Genomic DNA, 24,484 nt, shown 5'->3' with positions numbered 1-24,484 from the left:
GCTGCTGCTCTGTTTCGGGAAGGAGGGATACAGACACAAAGCAATTCCTATTTGCCTCTTATGAACACCCTCTCAACTAGATTTCTGGTCTGTATTGCCAAAGGATATCAGCTCAGGGTAAGATGGGGCAAGAAATTCCCTTGCAGATTATCTAAATTTGCTTTAGCACTTTCAAGTGCAAATAGGCTAAGCAAAGATCTGAACAGATGTTCCACATTCCTGTGATTAAAACTCAAATCCCATGTTGCCCTTTGATCTCATCTCCAAATTAAAATATATAAAAAGGTGCTTTGCTTTTTTATTTAAGGCACTAACAAGGCGCCAAGGCACTAACACCAGCTGTGTACAGTGCATTGCTCAACAGTCACTCAGACAAGGACTCTGATGAAGGTTTCCTCTCTCCTGTGTCTGAAGCATGACTAATCAGCACCTTGTAAGATGAGCTGTGATATATAATGACCTATTCTAACTGGCTCAAGTAAGAACCTTTTAAAATACACTTCCTTAATCAAATATAGGGATAACTTTCAACAGTATCATGTTGAATTCCCAATGCTTATAAATCAAACTAATGAGAAGAATTCAATATGGCTTTTTAACTTATTTTATCATTGGTAGGAACAGATTAATCCCTGAAGAAGTTCTGTATCATAGTGAGAAGTTCTGTACGCATCAACAGCTGGGCTTGGTCCCAGTTCTGTAAAGTTTTGCAAGCTACCACTCTGAGCAGGCCTGATAACCACACTCCATTTTCCCCTATGATCAAAAAGCTGCAAGGCCTTTGTTTGTTTGCCTGAATTAAGTAGACATCAATCCTAGCTCTGGATATTACACCAATATTCTTTTGATAAAGGCTTCTTGAAAATTCCACAGATAAAGGGCCACGGCTCCTTTTCTGCTTATGTGCTGCATCACTTGACTTTTGTTAACTCTTGTGAGATGCCAACTTCTGGTCTCTGATTTTGACAGAACTAAGGACTGGGCAAATGGTCAGACATGTTAATCCTGTCCTATAAACTTGCACAGTTTGCTTAGCTCTTGTCTAGCAGACCCAACTCTTCCCAGAATTGCTAAGAACACCTAGTTTTATTTTACTAGCATTTCTCTTCTAATCCAACACCTTTTACACTGATAATCTTTACCACCAAATGCATTCAGGTGTCCAATGTAGAAGTCACTGCTGCCATAGGCAATAGAATCTGGAGTCTGGATGTCATGGTTCTTCTGGCTATGATGGCTAATTCTCTTCATAGAGGCTTATTGGATGCTGTGTTTTGGATTTTTTTGTAAAACCCAAGTACTTTAGTTGTTGCACAGCAGTGATTACACTGGGTCAAGGACTTTTGCTTTGAATGGTGCCCTGCCAGAGGGGAGCTGAGGGTGCCTAAGTTGTTGGGAATGGGAACAGCCAGGACAGCTGACCCAGACTAACCAAAAGGATGTCTCGCACCATGTGGTCGTGCTCTTGTCTTCCCAAGAAACTACCACATGGGATGAGTGCCCTGCTTTCCTGAGAATGGCTGTACATCTGCATACAGATGGGAAAAAGCAAATGAATTCCTTCTTTTGCTGTGCTTGCACAAGTAGCTTTTGCTTTACCTAGGAAACTGCTATCTCAACTCACAAGATCTCACACTTTCACCTTTCTGATTCTCTCCTCCACGCCACTTGGGGAGAGCTGCACAGTGCTGAACAATCTCCTACCAAAGAGCAGTGATACTTGTAGAAACACTGGTTTTTTTCAACATCATCCACTACAACTGTGTTGATCTATCAGGCAGGATAACAATCATACTCTTTCCAAAAATGGTTATCTTGAATTTTTCACCAAACCTTGCAAATTCGTCAGCAATCTAACTGCCCTCCAGCTACTGTTTGTCCCTGATTAATCCCACTGATAGAGTTTTTCACTCAGCTGTTAAGTAGAATGATAAACCAGCACAGATAGACAAATAACTGAAGATTTAACATTAATAAATGCATCTTAAAGCTTATTCATTAGATTTCAGTGTGCTAGTGTCCTGCTCTAATCCACTTAAGTACTTAAGATTCTAAGTACCCAAAAATAAAGAGGCAGATGAGTTTTTTCACCTATGTGGGTTAAGAACTGAGGTAGCTCTATATTACAGTGGGGAGTAAGACAGAGGGGACTTCCCCCTTTTCTTATCACATTCATCTTTACCCTGGTCTCTGACAAAACAAGATCTCTACAACTCTGGTGAGCTTGTGTCTGTCCTGATATGCACTTCCCAGCCACCATCACATATACTACATTTCAACAGGAAAGACCAAACAGCAATTAAGTGCCAGTAGCTTTACCCTAACAAAAAAAAATCGAAGTTTGGGGAACTAGTTTTAGTTCACCTTTTGCAGATAGCAAGTAAACCCTGCAAGAGAATATCTTCATATAAAATATATGTCCATAATGAAGAAAATTTCATTCTGTATAACTCGTCACAGAAATATTCTTTTTTTTTTCCATGATAGCACCATGAAAATGTATAACATATGTTCTGTAATATATTATGACATATATTATTATAATATATATAATGCATATACATTATGTTCTGTACCATTCTCACCTCCTCTCAAGATTTTTGTTCCCTATAATACTGTTCACCTCACAGCCTATTTACATCTGAATTACACCTCTCCCTGTTCTTGTTAAAGACCTGTGCCTGAAAATATGAATCAAAACAGAACACTGGGAAAAAAGAAAAAAAAAAGATCCATATCACAGTAGAGAATAATGTTATTACAGGAAATAGCTTATCAATAGCACAAAATGTCCTTGAATTTAGTTAGTATATAGTTTATGCAGCCTTTTCATAATTAGATAATTAGTTATAATAATAACTCATTATAATAGCAAACAATTTTAAATTAGTTTTCTAAAGACTGCAACAGTAACTCATACAAAAAGATAAAGTATGTAAAAACAAAGCAGTACTAACTGTACAAGTAATTCCATTAACTATGTCTGGTAAGATTAATGTAGAACTGAAAACCTTACGGCTCCAGAGACCACGCAGTAATGGTGAACCAAGATTTTCCTTCGGATAACTGCAATGTTTAAATGGTTAGGTAAAGTAAGGGAGAAGGCTGTGTGAATGATTTCTTTATGTTCAGAGTCAGCCCTGGTACAAAACGATATTCATATCCCACTACTGAACTGAGCAACTTCATTTGGAGGAGATCAAAGGTCAAGTGTTTAAAGGTATTTAGATATCTAAGGAGGCACACAGACATCTAGTGGGATTTAGGAACTCAAAAACCTTGTAAAAACTGATCTTACATCTTCTGCACTACAGAAGCTGTCAACAGACTATTAAACAGATATTCTCATACAGACTACTTCTATTTAATTAATACAGGTGCAATCATAGCTCTCTCTGTGTTTCTTCCATTCAATAACAAGGGGATTTGCAATGGCTAAAACTAAGCTAATCATCAGTCAGCATTTTCAAGTGCATAATCTGCTAATGACATATAGTACTAAAAGCATACAAGAAGCAGCAATACTCATTACTAAGGAGGAAGATTTCCAATCAAATCTGTACATATATGCAGGCATGGGAAATATGAAATCTCTAAATGCCTGAAAAGGTTCTTGAGACACAAAGATGTACATCTGCTGTTTTCCCTACAGGTGCTACTAGTTGAACATGTAGTAGATCTGTGAACTGTAACAATATTTTAACATGTGTAAATTAAAATAAACCAAAAAAAGTCATGAAATCACAGATAGTAGGTACCATCTGGAATGAAAGAAAAGCCATCAAAGCTACTCCCATTACTGTAGAGCTGAGATGGTTCACAGCATTTAGGAATTAAGAATTTTATGGGTTCCTGTAATCTAACAGTGTTGCAAGCATGGCTGAGTGGAAATCAAAAGTGTGTTGGCAAACTTGTTATGTTCCTGTTAGAAGATCACTATTAATTGTACAATTTTTGTGAGTTCTTAAAGATCAAGCTGGGACTTCTAGGCAAAACTTCAGAGGAAAAAGTGCATCTAAATCATACTCCTGATATTTAATTCCTGTGTGATCGTGAAGTGAACTTCACCTATTAAAAAGCTCAAGCCCTTAAGGTATTAAATGATACAAATGTAATGCATTATGAAGTATATGCAATATAAAACAGAACACTCCTAAAACAAAGCTTTAGAAAGGCTCTGAATACATGAAGGCATTAAGACACAAACAGGAAAAGACTTGGGCTTGGCATTTTGCTGCTCTGGCTGAATACTCTGACAATTAGGCTATCAATTATTTTACAGTGTTTGTCCCTCTAGGATTTTTCTTTCATCATTTTTTGGCTAATAATAATCCATCTCCTACCCCAAGAAACAATTACAGGGCTTTAGGGTTTTTTTTTTTGTTTTTTTTTGTTTGTTTGTTTGTTTTTGAGTGAAGAAAAGCAGCAGAAACACAGAAGCTTCAGCAGTGAGACAGGGATTCAGTTGGAAATAATTTGAGAGAGTGCCTGAACACTTTCCCAATGGATATTGAAGAAGAAAGAAAAAGGAGCAAAGAAAACAGGAAGATATTACTGTCCATAGTTAGAGACAATATCTGTAAAACCATAATCAAAGAGGAGATGATTCATAGCACCTAAAGCATGAGTATGAAAGTAAGAAGTAACCTTTATATAATTGTGTCCCAAAACAGCTGTAAAAATATTACTGTTCATCAAGATTTCACTGCTTATCACAAAGAGGTACTGGTGGCTCTGCTTACCAGTGTCTAGGCAAAGAATAGTATCTACATCACATGAAAGCAAAGAGAAAGAAGACTAAGAAGTCAGATGCAGAGCCTGATGGAGCATCCCAAGACACTTACGTTGCAGTGGAAAGCATAGAGCCAAATCACTGCTCTACCCACTCCTGCTCCAAGGGAAGAGAGCTATCACGTGCAGCAAAATAGTTCCAAAATGTCACAAATATGCCTCATATTCAGAATAATCTTTATTAGGTTATGAGCACAACACAGTACAGAATCCTTGCTTAAGTAGATACTATAGGACTGTACAACTTCATTAACTGTTAAAATGCGTTATTATATTACATACTATTTTTATTCAGTTGCTTAGAAGTTAACTGCAAAACAAAAAAGACAAACAATTCATAAAAATGCATAGTGTTTCATTTTGCATCTCAACCTACCATTTAATACCATTTTAAATAAAGTAATGAGCAGTACCATATGGAAAGCATTATTGGTTGGAGTACAGTACATCCAGTTGATGTGAATTTCTTTAAGAAACTCCATTCTATAAAACGGAGACCACATTTTAAGATGATGACACTAAGTGAGGAAAAAAAAAAGAAAAATGTCTGCACTTTCAAGTTCAGCACCATCCATAATATTTTAGGTCTTTCTTGATCTTATCATTCCAATTGGCAGGTGAATTTTGTACTCAATATTTTTTAACTTACTGCAATTCAGCTCATCACCAGAACACTCTAAAGATGTTGGTAAAATAGATGTAAATAAAGCCTTTCAGAGAGGAACAGAAGAAAACAAAACAACACAATCTACTTCACTTCCTCCTCCGCCAACCCTTCAAGATACAATCTAATGTTTTCTATATGAAAGGGAAGCTCTTGAGCACAATGGAAAACAACAAACCACTTAAAGTAAATGCATCTATTTATCATGTTGGCTTTTTCTTAATTGCACTCAGCAGGCAACTATCCATGACATCACATTCTACTGTGTATAAATACTGCAGTATATGAAATACCAGGTGATGACAGAATGCAGTTGACCACAGTGTTTACCAGCAGAATCATAGAATTTTCTTGTCCAAGCGAAAACAGTAGGAAAAATTCTTGTTGGATATCCAACAGGGTATCACTGGACAGCATATGTTCAGACCAAACAGGCTGCAGATCACCATTCTCACTCTCTCAGGACACAGCATTTAGGAGAGGACTAGGAATAATAACACTTTCTGGAAGACTGCGTTTTTCCATCTTTCTCATCTAAGATCCCAAATTTCTAAGCTTCTATCAATTAGGCTGATGTAAGGTTTAGATAGAACAGTATTCCTAAAGAATGTGGAACTCTGTCAGCTTACTATATTAACAATTCTATTCCTTTTCCTGGTATTTCTTATTCTATTAATTTTCTCTTACATGGGAATACTGTATAATGCAGGCAAAAATTAAGGTCTACTGCAACTCTAAACAGTGATCTGCAAACAGCACAATGTAACAGTCAATCTCTGCTAGATCAACTATTTTCCAGAACACAGCACTAGAAGTTGGCACATTTCTGGAGAGTAGGTAGGAAATCAGTCTTTCAGCCTATCTGGATGTTACAGACTGTAAGACTTGCTTGCATTGGGAAAGTGAATTGATGGACAAGCAGGCATTTCATTCAGCCATTAAACTGATGTAAAGCAACAAATTCATGTCAAAATTAGCTTAAAAAGAAGCCAAGTCATTAAAAATGCAGTCTTTACATCAAACAGCTAAATATGAATTTAAGTTCCATAAGTATAGACTCTACTGTAAGATTTTCAATGCTGAACTCCTCATAATGGCTTTTCTTGGATATCAACCCTAGAACTAACAACCTGGGGGTTTAAATCAGCTGATGAACTATATAAAGTTAATAAAAACTATAAAGTGAAAGAAAAAAAAAGAAAAAACCTGACTATGGAAACAGAGTCCTAAAGGTTACATTACTGTGAACAGATTTCACACTGTTATTACTTTTTCTTGGTTACCATTAAAATTACACTGCAACCATGCCAGCTGTGTGCTATTTATAGCAATCAAATAATTATAAAGACATGTTTATGCTACCGGCAGCAGCAGTGACATTTTTCCCTTCATTTTCAAGTCAATTAAGTGAGAAAAACATTGTAATAACTTATTTCTTCCTCGTTCTCCTTAACATTATAGGAATAGCTTATGTTCATTGATTAAGGCCACAGAATAACTGCAAGAATTCTGTCAAAAAACTTTCCTATGTACTGAAAAAAATCCTAAATACTAATATCTTCATGTTACATGTACCAGTATGCATATTTCTTATTTATTCTTTCACAAAAATGACTTTTCTTTCAGCACATTTCGTCCAATGACTGTTCTCAAATAAAAGCAAAAAGAGAAACAAAGGGATTATGTGCAGTGAGGGCTGAAGTAGCAAAAACAGAAGGTGAGAAACTGGAAACAAAAGCTTTGCACCAACTTACAAGCAACACTGTACATGCTAAAAACTTACATGAAAACACTGCAAAAAAGTAATATAAGCCAAAGAACAGTCTCCTCTCTTCATCCAAGCTACCCTAAACCACAGAGTGGAGACGCAGTTTCGATCCAGTTCAGTGAAAACGGGACTAACCTCAGCGGTGCTATTATGGACAGAACTGAGATGTGTGTGCCCCTACATAACAAACCATCTGTCAATTAGAAATAAATTCTGTGATATCTGGGGCATCGTAGCATGCTACCAGTCAGCAACATAAGAATTTGCTGTAGACCAGACTCTGACAACCTCTTAGATATTGATCCTGTGGGTACAACTCATCACCCATACATTTAGTCACGTAAGAGGTTAGGTATCTAAGCCAGCTCTCCTGACTCTCTTGATAACTGATGGGGAAAGATGGGTATCTCATGAAAGCAATTTATCGTAATCTATGATGAATGACTCAGGTGGAATGAGTCAACAGCTGGAAGTGTCTGTGTCTCTCCACTGAACTAAAGACAGAAATCAGAGGAGCAACTTAGTCTAGACATATAACTTTTGGATGACTGAGAGTCATGGAAATGAATCCAAGCCTATCTCTCTATTTGCCACATCACCAAGCACTACTCTGTGGGAATAAAGTGTATTTTTAAGTATTTATTGGACTTGGGACTTGGCTTTAAATCCAATATAATGATAGGAACCACCATTTTCTCCTAAATCAGACTATTTCTTAGCACAGGTATAAAAAGTCTGTGTTCTTGCTATACAAAGCCAATTGTTGAACTTCAGTTTCCTATCAAAATGACTGACGAAGCTATAATACAGCAGTAAATCAAATCAGTAGAAATTACTAATTATCCAGATCAAAGTACTGATTAAGAATTTTGTCATGAATGACAAATTTCACTCATCAGTCTTTTAACCAAGGATTATATTTCATAAGTGCAGAAAAGGTGTGAGATGAGGAAAAAAATGGCAGTGATACCTACTTGCCCAAGAGTGCATTCCATGCCACCAAGAAAATCTGCTTCCTTCAGCCCATTGTGATTGCTGCTAATGTCATGGACTTCAAATCGCAGCCGCTGCACCTCTTCAAAATAGAAGTCCACTGTAAAAAGCTTGGAGAAGACAGGATTTATACAGGTTCGAATCACTTCTGTCCTGTCAACCTGCAAAATGGAAAAAAGAGGTCATATGAGTGGCTTCTCTTTCTGACAGTGACAGAATACAAAGAGCCCTTCAAATGCAGTTTTGCTCAATTATCAGGATTGACAGCTGTGAGCGTAGTCACAGGTACTACAATATGTAAGGGCAGCCTCTGCCATTCCTGTGTACGGCTAGTCACATGAACAAGGTGAGACCAGCTTCGCTTGCCTCTCCCCCCAGCACATTTTTGGCAGGTCTTGGAAGTAACATGAGGCAATCTGCAGCCTACTTTACAGGGTGATCAATGACAGACCCCAGTTCAGCTGGTGAGACAATTCTAGGGAGCTCACAACAGCAGTTTTTAGTAGAGCAACCTTTGGATACTAAATCAGACAGAAGGAGAGGATGTGATCAACAGAGAAAGGCTGAGGGAGATCCAGCCACAGACAAAACTCATCAGAGTGAAGATTTCACAAAAATACAAAACTCAGTGGAGATAATACAAGACTGTGAAAAGTAAATTCACATGAAACACAACTCAGTTGTGATCAGCAGAACTACAGTAAGGATGGACTTGTCCAGCTGGGAGAAAAGACAAAAATCTTATGTCATATGATGTCTGTAAGTTTGAACTAGTGAGACATTGTTCACTATGTTGGTTTTGTTTTCTTATTGCAACCGTTTAAAAACAAATGAGAATTCTGGAGGCAAATAATCTAACATAATAAAGTTATCGTGCCTCAGGAAGGTAGCGCCCTTTAGCTCAATCACACTGACTGAACCAGGACATCTATCTAGTGCAGCTCAGACAATGTAAGCTATCTCACTTCAGTTTGGGAGTTACTTGCTGCACACTGTCTGTTACTGAGGTCTATAGGTAGACAGCCAAATCTACTCTGTTCAGTCATAATCTGACCACTTAGGAGCATGTATTCATAACCTTAGAAGTAATTAATTTCTCTTAACGAAGGTAATAACAACAATCTCAAATATTTCTTTAGCTTTTTTCCTATAGCTAGGCAATTTTTAATTCAACATAAATACACAAAGAACCTATTGCTCACAACATTAGTCTGCTTAAATTTAGCAGAGAGAGTGTAGGAGATAATGATATAAGCTGTTCTAGCAATAGGGATCAGTATACAAGTTTAAGGATCAATATATTAGTTTACCAAATGAATAAACAAGTGCTAGTTCTAAAACTTTTCATTTAACTTTGCTCAGTGTGTGAACAGCTTTGTTCTTCTCTACAATCCTGCTTCACAGAAGCACCGCAGTCACAACAGACTACTTTTATCTTTGCATTCACCACATGCAAAGACTTATACCTAGGATTTCACATATACTGTTTTGGATTATAGTAATTTAGAATATAGTAATTTAGATACGTAATATATCACTATATATTTCTATAGATAGAAAGTTGCTCATTATGTCCTAACAAGCAATGGCAATCTGCCAAATTAGAGAAAAACAGCTAGAAGTCAGCCAAAAGTCACTGTGATAAAGCTGACGATTGAAAAATAAGGGCAAAGTAAGTGAGGCCACTACCATGCATGCCCAAAAGAACATTAGCATATGTTAATGAGTTCCTGGAAAAGAATGAATATATATGCAAATGTACTGCATATGTATATATTAACTGTTTAAATGTAGAACCTGAACTCTGAGAAGGTGCACTTGATTTGTCCAGTTGTCCAGTATGTACTGCAAGGAATAAAGGAATGGGGCTTTCTAAAACCACACTGGGGTTAAGGAGTTTTCTTCTCAGATTTTGGGTGACAGCAGTGAGAGATTTCTAATGTGAGAGATACGGTCAGAGTTTCCTGTAAGTGGTCTTACCAAAGAATAGGAGCAGAATGGAACAGGATAATTTATTTTGTGATTATCTACATTAATAACTAGGAAGTTAAATATAGAGTAATTATAGAATTCATTTCTCCAGCAGTAAGAATCCATTGCTAAAAAGGGCAGCAGAGTGATATAGTTTTATTAAACTAAATCAAAAAGTAAGCAAACCCTCCCAGTAATTACTCATTTTGGATAACTCAAATGACTAATGAGTAGAGAACTTGATCTACAACAAACAACTTTCCATAAAAATATATCAATTTTTCCACCTCACCAAGTTGCATTACGAGATCTGATGGATTATATGCTTATCACTACCTCCAAGCCTTACAACCGCCAAAGAGACACTACTGAATCTACATTTTTATTTCTTCAAAAAAGTGCCAAATACTTTCCAGTTCTCTTAAAAAGCAGTACTTGGATTTCCTATTTTTGATGTAGGTCTTTGGTACTTTTCATTATGATGCATTACTAGTGACACTGAAAGCAACGAAGCAATTTCCTTTTTTCCACTCTCTTTGGTCCTTTACAGGGGGGAAAAAATAAAAATAAAAAAGCTAATAATTCTGTAAGATTAAAAGAACTGATCCTAAAATGAAGGAGGACTTGTGCATGTCAGTCACTAGACAGGATGTGGCCGGTGTGCCATGGAACAGACAAATTAAATCGCTCTGAGGAAGAGTGATGAGATTCTTTGTCTGATTCCTGATCAGGAACATCTGTTGTGCAAAAAATGACAGCCGCTTGCTTCACTTTTCAGAGTTTATAACACATTAGCCTTGCTGGTAGTTATCAGCAAGGACACAAAGAGTCAAGTAAATCAGAAGTAGGAAAAAAAGTCAGCAGTTCCTAGCAACAGAGATTTTAGTGTTCATGGAAATGTCAGATTGACAGCTCTAACAGCTGAAATTTTTTAGTTAATCAAACAGGTGCTACCAGCCACTGAGCAAACCAGTACCATGCAAACCAGTGCTACCATGGCTGTTTCCTCACCCAGATGCGTCAACATGCTCTGATTATATCAAAGTAAGACCATCACTTACAAACTCAAGTCTTAATGTCTTTGTTTAGACTATTCAGAGATGATGGTTCTGATAACAGTGATGCAGAACATCATAAGAAAATATGTAAGTGAGAAAGGATATGAACTACCTTCCTTTAGGTGCTAAGAATAATCAACTTTTTTTTTTTTTTAAATGTCCTGAGATCTCTTCTAAGAGGAACATGATTTACTTGCAGAAGAGCAGCCATTTCATGAAACAGTGTTTAAACAGATCCCATAAGCAAAACATTTAATTCATATTTTTTAAACTATTCTGTGTAATTACTATTATTTCCTAAACTAATTCCCTGTAGATGTATAAAATGCTAGTTGGCAAACAAGGCATTTCAATAGCTTTGGCAGCATGGTACCTCTCCTCAGGCAGTGACTGAAGTCCCTCTGTCACTTTCTCCTCATCTAATGTGCTGCAGCTGGAATGCGAGGAAAAGGGACTCCGCTGTGAAATGCAGCAAGATAGAAATTCATGCTCCACATGGGTTGCATACATGACTGTTCAAGAGTAAGAGTGAAGTGTCTGAAAATGGAGGGGCAGGTCTGCAAACAGTGATATTAAGAACTTCAGTTTCACATAGCAGCAGGACACTGCTTTTTTCCAGCCTGTGACTGACTAACATCCTCCCCATGACAGATGCTACTGAAATAAAGCCATTTCACTGAATTTCCCCAGTCTTCTTGCATTACCGAGTTGATACATAAAGCCAGAACATCAGATTATGAGAGAAAAATCTACATCAAAAGAATCAGCCAACAATTTCACAAGCAGTATAAAACTCTTCGTGCCTCTCTCAACACACAGCAGCACATGACAGCATTAAGCCTTATCGGTCTGCTTCGTCAACAATATTTTGCAGCTACTCAGCACTTCATCTTGAAAGTCTAACAGGGTCTTGACCATTGAAAGCTTAGCTTTTCCCTTGCTTTGATTATTGTACAGGAGGACTGAGCACCAATAACCAGCCGGTGTGATTCACATTGGAGAAGTAATGATGAGCAGATCAACTCAGTACATTTGCTAATGCTCCAGTGAAATTGGGTGCTAACCCTGAACATAAATCCAGTTGACAAGACATCCACCAATAGTTGACATCATTCTCATACCAAAATACAATGAATAACAACAACACCAGAAACACTATTAAGATTCCATTCTGCTGAAGAGAGCCCTTTTCTAACAGCAGGATGCTATACTCAAGTAGCACTTAAATTCTTGGTTTTGTTACAGAAAACACTGAACTATTGGGCAACCCAGCACTGAGGGCAGGTGGATTTCTCAGCAGGACATGGACCAGGGTCATGCCCACAGGCATCAGCAAATCCTAAAACTGACATTTGAGCCATCTGCTATGTCTGGACTTGGCTAGAACAGGGAATTTATCCAGTTTACTAAAACAGGATGAATTTTCAGAAGAAACAATGGACAGCCACATGCACCTTTGAGCTGTGTCATCAGCTGAAACTGACCTTAAAAAGAGCAGCCCTTCAGCTGCCACCACCATCTGAACATCTGCTTTGTGGTATAACTTTACCAACACTTTCCCTTCAAGGTTGATTTATACAGAGAAAAAGACTTGCAACTTCACCTCCTGGGATGGACTCACGCTGTTTTCCCTCTTCATCTCGTTAGGCCCTTGTCACTCCACAGAAGGTGGCACCCCACTGACTAGCCAGGATTACTTGGCAGGCCCATCTGGACGCAGCCACCTTGTGAGCTTCCCCTTAGGGAACTACGAATGACAAACACATACCAAAGTAGGCCTCCACTGCATAAAGCTTCATCTCAACAGTAGGAATTAAAATACAGGAAAGAAAAGGACTTTCAGGTCTATAACACTCTACTCTACCCCAAACTTTGGAAGTTTGGTTAATTTATTGCAGGTATTTCAGCCAAGCAGCATCAAACAAGCACCCCTAACATCTTAATATTTTTCCTTTTTTTCATCACGTTAATCTTATCTGTCTCAATAGGCTTTGCTTTTGGGTCTTCTGAATCCTCCCATGACACCTGGAGAAAGCTGGGAGCTAGATCTGAAAGTTTTTCTTTCAGAATCAATCACTATGGACAGAGAGTTAGCAGAAACGTTTGCCTGCTTTCCCACCTATTCACCATCTCTGCTGAAAAACAACAAAACCACCTTTGCCACCAGACAGCATCAAATTAAAGAAAGCTCAGAATGCAGATAAACTAATAATAAATGTCAGGCTTCTCACACTGTTTGCATCTTTTCTCTGCAAGCTCTGGAAAAGCACTGAGCTCTACCAAACTGTGATAAACATGGTAACTTCAATGAAGAAAAAGTTCCTCATTCTAGCTATAATTTCATGGACAGAAATAACGCAGTGGACAGCAATAATCAGCACAGGCTGAAGATCTCCTCTCAATTTTTTGCCTACAGTGAAAAGCAAAGTGGAGGAAAAAAAGCAAGCCCAAAAGGGATTTTTTTTTCCTACTAAAATTAGATTAAATGTACATTATTATATATACGAGGATGAACAAGGACTAAGCAGAAGTTCTCTCTGTCACCCGGTATCTACAGCTTTAACGTGATCATAAACACATCTTTCTCATTGTGCCCTAGGGAGCTACGGAAGTAGAGCTATCTAGGATCTGAAGCTCTGCACCTCAAGGCCGTGAGCACTTAGCACAGATCAGCTGCATGGAGAACTCAGTGTCCTAGACAGATAACTGGTACCTATCTGTTCCCCACTCTATATCTTGTAAATAGATAACTAGGACAAACCTCCACATTTTCAGTGTATTATGTTACTTGATACCTTTGAGGTGAAGAGCAGCCAAGACAAAAACTGTCTACTCATCTAAAGGAGATTCCTTCTGGTGAATTTTTGTTCACATTCATAAAACCCCATGAGAATGCTAAAGTTAATAACAATTTAGCAGTCTCAGGATCTACCTATCTTTGGACTACAGAAACACGATGAGAAAACTTGTCCTGCTTATCTGGTGGGTTTTTTTGGTTGTTTTTTTCAAGAAATACAGTCAAAAGCCATAAACAGGCAAATTCCCTTAAACAGAGCTATTTAGCCCAAAGCACATTCTTTGTGGCTGTTACAGCTTTAGTGAGTTCTTTGACCAAAAAATAACTGTATTGCTCCCCACACATTTAGTAGACAAGACAAAACAAGAGAAAATCAAGAGACTGCATTTTCAGTAGAAGTCGTTACGAAGTGCTGATTAAATACAGAAAACTCATATTTGTCAGCTGTGATGACAAAACGTACAGAGGTGAAAGAGTAGAATTATTTTTAGGTCATCTGAATTTTAACAAGACTGAAAATTTCCATGATACAGTACCCTTACACAAAAATTTGTTATCAAGCAGAAAGCAATTTACACTTTCGATGGTAGTTCCTAAAGACATTATTATTTTTTTTTATTATTATTAACAGCAATTTTGCAGCATCACATCTCTATTCTGCAAGTGAAAAGTCATTGCAAAGGTCACCATAATTTATAGCCCTTGTTATCAGTTTACTTGGTATTCAAAAACAGTGAAAAGAAACCAACATACTTAAAACTCTTCTCAAAGAAGAGCACAATCTCATCAGCACTGGCAAAAAAAAAAAAATCTAGCTACAGACAAGCTGGAAGAAAAGCATTTAACATGAATGGTCTAGAATTTATATTTTATTTTATGATATAAACACTTGTAAACCTCCAAGTCATGACCAGGAAGACCTGCTGTGAAGCACTGGAAAAACAAACATCCAGGCCTCAGGTGCTTTAATCATAGAATCACCAAGGCTGAAAAAGACCTACAAGATCATCCAGTCCAACTGTCCACCTATCACCAGTAGCATATTCCTCAACACAGCATCTAAATGTCCCTTGAAAATCACCAGAATCAGTGACTCCACCACCTCCCTGGGCAGCCCATTTCAGCATGGGACCACTCTTCCAGAGTAGTACTTCCTAACATCCAATCTGTGTCTCCCCTGGCACAACTTGAGGCCATTGAGAGAAGAATCTGACCAAACTGAGATAATGGCAAAGAAGCACTATTATTTCTTAGTTAAAAAGTCCTTTGTTAAGGAAGCTGATTTATCCATTCAGGGCCACCAACTGTCCTTTGCTCAGTTCCTTAAGTTTCTCAGTTACTTTTTATTGTTCTTCACCAGGAAAACAAGATAACTTATATACCACATAGAAATTCTTTGAGAAGGATCTGGATGGAGTTTATACACTCACAGCTTTGAAAAAAAGAAATGTTCACAACTGCTTGTGTACAATTCACCTCATCCACTCAGAAAAAACATTAAATTACAATAGCCCCTCCATTAGAAGGTATGAAATACTGCACTTGATCTATACTGATCCTTGACAAATTACAATCAAGTACAGATTTCAGAATCTCAGATGAACAACCCCAAAACTCAGAGGATCAGAAAACCTGTAGCACTGCATTTTATGCGTTGTTCTAACTACTAGCTAAAAGTACTCAAGAGATGAACAGGGAGACCATTTCAGGAGGGATGGGAAGGTACGAAAAAAGCAGGACCTAAAGTTTCTGGAAGCCCTCGTGCCAAAGGACTCTCCAGATTTCTGAAACAAAAGTGATCTTTGGGGAATCTACAACAGGCCTAAAGCTTTATCTTTTGGATGATTTGTAAGAGCTATCACTGACCTTCTTGTTAAGTTTGGGCTTTCTTAGTTGCATGATGACAGGAAAGTACAAAGGTCTTTCTGTTCTTCAGAAAACCTGATAGAGGAGATAGAAAGCTAGTGTTCACCCTACATCCTTGGACTCTCACACTTTCTCTGAAGAGATCTGCTTTTAAGTTCAGGGACTTAGAGGGAATTAAGTATTTTCAGGCTGATTTCACAAATCCCAAGCATAGGCCAGAGTGATTTTTAGTCATTGTATGGCCTGCAATGAAAACAAACTGATTAAAATTGCTACTACATTGGGAAGCTTTCATGTAATCCCCCTGGGATCTCTGAGGGCTTTCTTATTAACACTGCTGACAGGACTCCATCTGTGTTTGTCAGTGCTGGGAGACTAATTCTTCCATGATCCTTTGACAGCTTCAGTTGGATTAGATCAATGCAATCTGAGCAGACTGTTACCCATTGTTTCCCACCTACCAAATTAAAAGAAGAAGCCCATAAAATATTAAAAACTCTGAGTACAAAATATATTAACATGTTATAATTACATTTAATACATATTATATTATTTTTAAGAAAATATTAAATATTTAAGTGCTTAAAATATTAAAAAATAAAATGACTCATAAGATGAAAGGAGTAGAAGGCTAATTTGTCCTAGGAATAAAACACAAAGCATCTAATACATGCATGTAGTAATCAGCCACCCAAACTACACATGGTTAACACAGAGATGAGTCTTCATTGCTGCGTACCAAGTATGGAGATGATCAAGTGGTGATCATCTTCTACTTTTCAGGTGAAAGTGGGTTTCATTGGAACATGAATTTAGGTTAAATAAAACTTTTGAAGACTTTGCTAGTCACATAGTTCTGGTGAAAATTATCTTCAGACCTTTCTCAGCAGAACTCAGCTGTTCCTTCTGTACATCAGATATTCAGACCAAGGTCTCTACACTGATTCAGACCACAAACATTAACTTTATTTCCTTGTACCACAGGTACCACTTCAGCCACAAGGCTATTAGCTATTCTATACCGTTTCCCTCTTTTCTCCATCTTCAAATTTTGAAATTTTAATTTGCCTCTTGTGGATTAAGATTTAGCATAAAACATGGAACAGCAAAGAACTCCAGCCCTGAAATTTTAATTGAAGACAAATGTAGCAGCTTCTCTCAGCCTAATTGCAGAGTATTTTCACTATGTAAAAACTGTAAAACATGAAGCCTTTTCCATCTCTTGACCTTGGATTATAAGGGACAATACTCCAGGATATTCCAGGCAGTTTTGTACAGCTGCTTAAATAACATTTCAGTGAACCTTAAAAGCACAATGTCTCTTTAGAGTATATCATGAACTCAGTGCAAATTAAGGTCTTTCCAATGCAATGATTAAGGGGACTGAACACTAAAAAGACCTTGATAACTTAGCAACACAGTAATAACTGGCTTTTCTTGAAGACTTTCCATTTTGTTACATTTAACATGGGAACACTTGTAATTCTCAAATTTTATGTGTAATATTCTAAGGACTGCTAGAGATCAGAAGGACAGCCCTGAAGAAAGAACATCACTTCATAAAAGATTTGGGTGACTTCTTCACAAGACTTTGAACTTCCTGCAAAGCAACACAAGAATTTCATTCTTCCTTGAGTTAAAGCAGAAGCTGGAGCCTCCAGCGGTGAGTTGCCACAGGTGGTCAGGAATCTCTAGTCTTACAGCCCCTGTTAGCATTGCCATGATAAGGGATCATGACTTAGCAGAAGGAACTGTATAAGCTCTTTCAATTGTCTGTCTGCTTAAGTTATGAACTGTTTCCACAATTAGCTTCAAGATAGCAGTCAGAGGTTATCCAACAAAATACTCCCCTGGGCGTTGGGCATCCAAAAATTTAAGCTTACATTTCCAAACAACTAGTTGCTTTTGAGAGTTGACTTTCATTTAAAAGATAATAAAATAAAATTAAAAACCTACTATTTCACCTAATTTGAGGTACTTGAAATACTTTGGCTCATAGTATCAGCCTGTTCAGATGGAACTGACACTCCCCAAAGGGGGCAACTGCTCAGTGCAAGAGAAATGTAAACTCTATGCTAGATCTTTGTTGCTCTTCCTATAGGAGCTTCTGTGTTGACGCCATGCAGTGATCACAGCATCAGTGACGCATGATTTTCCTAAGATATCTGAAGACCCTTCCCTTTCCACCTCAAAAATTATTTGCTCCCATAAGTGTTTGAAGCAGATGTCTATTCAGTGTTAATCACAACTGTCCCTGACTTTACTGTTGTCTATCAAATATATCAAATTAGAACAACCCATCAGCTAACTTCCTGCATTAGCACCTGTCTTAAATATCCATGCACGACTTAAAATCAAGAGTTTAAAAAAAATACTAAAAAGCTTCAGACTTCTGATCTACTTGAGTTTTCATCTACTGAAACAACTTTTTCACTGCTTCAAGTTTGCTTGATTGTGAATACTTTTGATATAGGTAGGTAGATAGATAGATGCAGATCCGTAAATACATATATATATCAAAAGCATTTTTTACTGTCACCACAAAGTCTACTCTCTGAAGAATAAAAGCATAGAAATATGCAGCAGGAGAAGGTGGGTCAATAAGTACTTTTGTACCAAGGAAATGGAGACCTCTCTGAATCCCAGGCTACCAACCCCAGTTCTTTCACTCTCCAAGCAAAGATATCCAGGACCTCCCCAAGGCTTCCTTTGCATTAGGCTAGCAGCTGCAGGAGAAGATATTCTGGTGGACATTCCTTCCAATGTGATCATGCTCATGGGTGGAGCTGAGTCTTCAAGCTGGCAGCAACAAGAGCTGGACTCCCACCTGCCCCAGCTTGCCTCCTGCAGAGCCATTAAATGGGAACAGTGACTCTGCTCCTCCGGCTAGAGGGTTCAGACGGTAAATGCAATTGCTCTCATCAGGGCCCTTTATCTTGTTCTGGTAAGGCCTTCAAAGCTGTAGCAATCATGTAAAATTGACAGCTATAAGAACTCTAGTAACAGCTCTTCTGAGGCAGTCACCACAACCTGACCAGCCACCAACACTACAGAAGGGCCTCACAGCAGTTGCTTGGGGCAAGACATTCCCAAATGCTGTGCTCCCTGCACAGGTAACGGCCCCTCAGCAAACATCAGCACAAATGGGCTATGGCCTACATTAGGTAATTGCGATAAGTGCTGATACCCACACACAGACACTGGCACAAGAAAAAAGGAAATTCATTTTTTTCACTGAATACTGCTGAGTGCTACCTCAAAGCTGAACTCTGCAGAGCCTGGGTGTTAAATCTTCCCTTACGTTACATCCTGCATATAACCAAGCTGTTCAAACACCATGACAGTAGCCATTAGTTATTACCCAAACTTCATCAGAAGTCTGGAGTTTTAATCCCCTCTTCTCTTAATTTGCATGTCCCTAAGAACAAGACTTGTTCTTCAAAGTAGCAAAAAAATATTCATATATCATACAATCTAGCTTCACTTTCTATTAGTCACAGAACGTTAACAACTAGTGTGGTGCCTGACAGGAATCTGAAAGAGCACTGTGGCCTTTTGAAAGCTCATTTTCAATATATTGTCCTCATAGCATCTGCCACAACTCTGAAAGCAAGCCTTGGGAATACAGGTCTTCACTAACAGTTACAAGTTCACAGTTACCTGGTTCCTCATTTTTAGTTTGATGGTAGGAGAAACACTCTTTTGTTGGATATTCCTGTGCACAGAACGGGTCTTTATCAAGGAACATTTAAATTACTTGACTCCTTTTCCCCATAGTGATGAAAATTTAATGTCCTCTCATCTGATCAGCTAAAATTTAAGTTTCAAAGAAAATTTGTCTTTGAGTAATTTTCTGAGGTACATGAGGTTTTTTTTTCTTTCTAATGCCACTGCTAGGGAGCCCTCACTCAGTTCATTGCTGGCATAGAACACTCTCACTATTAGATTCTACTGCAGCATGGGGTTACAGTTCACCCCATCTCAGTTACTGGGTGCAGTTTTGTGTGCCACAGTACAAGACAGACATAAAACTATTAGAAAGTGTCCAAAGGAAGGCTTCTAAGATGGCAAATGGTCCAGATGGAAAGATCTATGGGGAGCAGATGACGTCCTTTGATTTGCTCAGCCCAGGTTTGAGTGGAGGTCTGATGGTGGCTGCAGCTCTCACAGGGAACAGAGGGGCAGCGCTGAGCTCTGCTCTGTGTGACAGAGACAGGGCCCGAGGGAACGGCATGGAGCTGTGTCAGGGGATGGGCAGCTGAGGGTTAGGGACAGGGTCTACACCTGAGATGCAGCAGGCACAGAATAGGATGCACAGGGCTGTGGGCACGGTCCCACGTGCTGGAGTTCCGGGAGCATTCGCAAAGCACTCTCAGACACTGGGTTTGGGTTTTGGGTGGGGCTGTGTGAAGCCAGGGGTTGAACTTGATTGTCCTCATGGGTCCCTTCCAACCCTGGATATTCTATAATTTTATTAATTAAAACTTAAATACTTTGCATCTAGATTAGAGTACTTGCATATCACACTTTTCATTATTCCAAAACTAAATTTCAGAATTAAACTTCAGTACTGAAACCTTTAGGTAATTATGGACACATTTCTTCTTTGCCTGCTCTCCTTGAGGACAGCCACCTTGTAGGGCCAGCACATTTACACAAAACTGCAGATGCCTGCTGCTGTTGAACAGCAAAGGATTGATTAAGAGAAGAGACCTATGGCATCATAGCATTTCTCATGAACTTGCAGGCAACTGAGAACAGAGAATGAAATGATGGTTAAATCCTTCTCACACAGGGTATCAGTGGGACTACATTATACTAAGTAGGAAATCTACAGTGCTTCAGTAATTTGTTCTTTAATTAACTGACTATAAACAGTGATTTGATAATTTATTTATGCTAAGATCTCCCGCCTCAGACACTAAGGTAAGTTAAGCATAACTAATATGGATTCTCATATGGGTTAATGAATTAAGTCAATTGATTTAGGCCTAGTCAAGCTGTTAGTTTAAGAAATTCATTTGCTAATGAAGTGTTCATAATTAAAGATTAATTAACTTTTAACTTTGTAATTCAACTGCTAACTCATTTTTATCATCGAGGCAGTACCAACAAGAAGGCAATGCACTACTACGCAAGATACACACCTCTTATCAGGGTTTCATGAATTTTTATACCAAATATAAGAATTTATGAGGCCCATTTAAAGCAGCTCCAGACTTCTCACATAGCTGGGGAATTTGGATCATGTGTTGGAGCGGGTGTTGAGAAAATAACGGGTTCCTTATGACTCGCATCCATGGTAGGCATCTCTCATTCTCTTCTTTTACACATGCATCTTATTAAGCTTACCAAAGGGGTTGTCATTTGCTGAAATGATAGCAGCCTGAAGTCCTGATCCATTAGCCAAAGAGGAAAAGTGGTCCGAGTATTCAGTTACATTTCCAAGTATCACATTCTACAATACTGGAAATACACACTTAGTGGTATAAGTTATACATGCCCTATTCAGTATTATACTACTGATTGTAGTACTCCACAGCTGGAAATTTGCAAGGGAGTTTTGCAAGGGAGTTGAGTGCCTAAATCCTACAAGTCCCTCAGAAATTTTAACACCTTATTGCTTAAGGCCATAGGGATAGAAAAAGAAAGAACTCCCCTATGTACACAGCAGAGTTTTGAACTAGGAAAGGAGATTCTCTTCATTTGAATGTCTTCAGCGTTCATTTACTATAAAGGAAAGAAAAGCAATCCATCACTTCTGTTTGCATTTACAATAGAACCCCAATTATATCAATTAAATACATTATTCTATTCCAGCATAATAATAATGAGCATAATAATTCCAGCATAATAATATTATTAATAATAATAATAATAATTTCCATTATTCTCCATTTGAGGAAGAAGATTTTGATGTTATTTAGCAAGATTTTTACAGTATCTCCTCCAAATTCTTTTTTTTCCAAATTTCATATTATTTCCAAGTTATTATAATTAACCAATTTCCCATCTCTGCAGGCACACAGTTTATTTCCCAACGAATTTCATTGTCCTTCAGATCCTGTCAGTCAGAGCTATTATTACTTCCAGCTTTATGGCACAGACTTCAGAAGTGTAATACTGAGGTGAATCGGCCCACAGACCAGCAATGAGCTAATTAAAACTTTACTTAGTCTGAAAAGGGGGTAAGAACTCCTTGACTCAAAGAAAATTCACTTCAAGGCTTTCCTTTCTTATTTAGGCAGTAAGCTTACAAAAATACAAGACTAATACCATGAAGAGATAAACCTAAGACAACATCTATTCAATCACAGTGAAATAACACCTCTCTATTTATTTATTCATCCCCTTACATTATCACATACAATAAAGAAAGGGGAGTTTGGGATTTATATGTGAAAGTACAGAAGGTACATAAAAGACCAGTGATGACTGTTTCCTGATGCAGAATCTGTATGTTCCATGACGAGGTGGCTCAGCATGGTCACTCTGACATTTTAACTTACTGTTAAACTGACAACAACAGGCAGACCAACTAGTCCTGTAGAAGGCACTTCTGTGGATGTCCACAGCCCTCACGCTTCCCCTTCCCCTGTCTGCAATATCACCTGCCCTGAGGCACCAGGGTGATGGAACTGATTTAATTAGTCACTAAGTAATTCATAAGCCACTTTGCTTTTACATGCATGATTGGAAAAAATAACATTGTGAACACTGCTGAAAAGCTGTGAGCTGCCTCTGGGATGGAACAATTTACTGAGAAACATTTTGGCTAAAATAACCTACATTTTGTCCACGTTAAAAAAAAAAAAAAGAAAATTGAATGCAACCAAATATTTGCTTGCCATAAGAGGCTGCCACAATGGAATCACACAGTTATCACATCTTGAAGGAAGGAACTCCTTGCTTTCACCTTTCAGTGAAGTTAAGCCCGTGGCAAGGCAAAGAAAGCTCTAAATGGATTAAAGTTCACTCTTGGCATAATCTGAGGTCACACCAGTAATTTTGAAGTCAACAAAACTCTAATATGCATTTTTGTGTTTTGCTAAACAATGGAAATGAGTCATACTGCTATTATGTATCTGCAACGTAAAATGTGTTCAAGGTTTTTGCATAAAACAGATGTTTTCTAAACTGACCTTCCAGCACAGTAACATGTTAATATATTTCAGTCATGCTGGCTTTCAATTGATACACTCAGAAATTTTATTCAGTGCTCCCATTCAAAAAAGAAAAAAAAAACAATCATTTCAATACTTGTTTTCCACGTAACTCCTCTAAAATTACTGTAGACAAACCTTCTTTTCAATACTTTTTCTGCTCATCATGGCATTTTTTTGTTAAAAATTGAAATGAAAACAAGAGTTGTAAATAATGTTGGATAAAACGTTAATCTCTAGGCATGGATTACTAACAAAAGTTGTTAATGTAATAAAGTTCTAAAGCAGAAGAGGAAACACTTCTTGCATCCTCTTCCAAATTGGAAGAGATTTGCAGTAATGAACTGATCATTTCTTTCCTGCACCAACAGTCCAACCTCAAAACACAACACACAGTGGCCTCAGCTCAGAGCTTTATGCTGCCCACTCACTGGGTTCATTAGGGCCAAATTTAATCAAGGAAGAGATGGGTTCAGACAACAGCACTGCTAATACATGCTCTCAGATACAGTACAGCACATACTTAAGCACATTTCAGAGACTGACAAAGTCAAAAGAAATCTCTTTGCAGTAAGCAAGTACAAGAGTAGTCTTTGCTGAACCACACAGTGGAAACAAGGAACAGCACAGCAGGTCACAACTTGCACTGATCCTAAGAGTATTGCCAGGGCTTAGGTATCACTGATTCTGTCCCTGATGGGGCCTGGTAGATTCTGCTTGTGTTAGAAGTCCAGTCCGTAATCCATTCCCTCTCAGACTTCTGCATGCTTAGAGCTCCAGCTGCCAACCCTGAAACATGCTAAAATATACTTGCAGGCACTAGATGACCTATTCTAACATGGCACATCAGCTGAGGGATGGTGAGGTGACTCCTGATGTAGTGAGATATAAAACCAATCCATATCCTGCTAGACTGAAGCAACTGCATTAATGGTCTAGCAGAAGGACATAACGTGAAACAAGAAGACACCTGATTAGCTAGCACAGCTAGAAAGGAACAAAGGCTAGGGAGAAGTGACCGCAGAAGAATGAAGTTCCTGTTATACAATCATGAGTGCAACATTATTCATCCTGCTATCTTATTGCCATTACTGCAGAATAAAAACACAGTGGTAAGAGAAAAAAATTATCATATACATACCACACTCTCTTCAGCTTCAAGGAGAGAGAGAGAACAAAGGAAAGATGATACCAACCATGATAAAACATGTCAATACTGAGATGCAGTAAACATGCAACTGAACTTCAGATAATCTGCATCTATAGAAGATTTTTATTTTTTTTAACATTAAGAGCTACTCTCTTCTAATAAATTCTTGATGTCCTTTTTGGTAGGACAACCCTTTCATTTCATCAGAAGAAAACAGCTCAAGGAGAATGCCATTTTTTATCCAGTCATGTTTATAAACAGGA

The 24,484-nt window shown here is 38.1% G+C and overlaps 1 protein-coding gene across 1 annotated transcript in view; it reads right to left on the bottom strand.

The window, feature by feature from the left end:
- Window positions 1-24,484, bottom strand: part of CPNE4 (copine 4) — a 211,832-nt gene that overhangs the window by 95,748 nt on the left and 91,600 nt on the right. Inside the window, exon 3 of the mRNA XM_065752112.1 lies at window positions 8,198-8,377. Within this exon, the coding sequence (XP_065608184.1) occupies window positions 8,198-8,377 (180 nt within the window). The remainder of the gene's footprint in view (window positions 1-8,197; window positions 8,378-24,484) is intronic.

The sequence above is a fragment of the Cyrtonyx montezumae genome, unplaced genomic scaffold, assembly GCF_038088225.1.
Source record: "Cyrtonyx montezumae isolate F1298 unplaced genomic scaffold, pur_monq_1.0 scaffold_8, whole genome shotgun sequence".
In the NCBI taxonomy this organism is placed as follows: Eukaryota; Metazoa; Chordata; class Aves; order Galliformes; family Odontophoridae; genus Cyrtonyx; species Cyrtonyx montezumae.
Note: the sequence above shows the minus strand (reverse complement) of the source record. Positions and strands in the feature narration are given on the sequence as shown.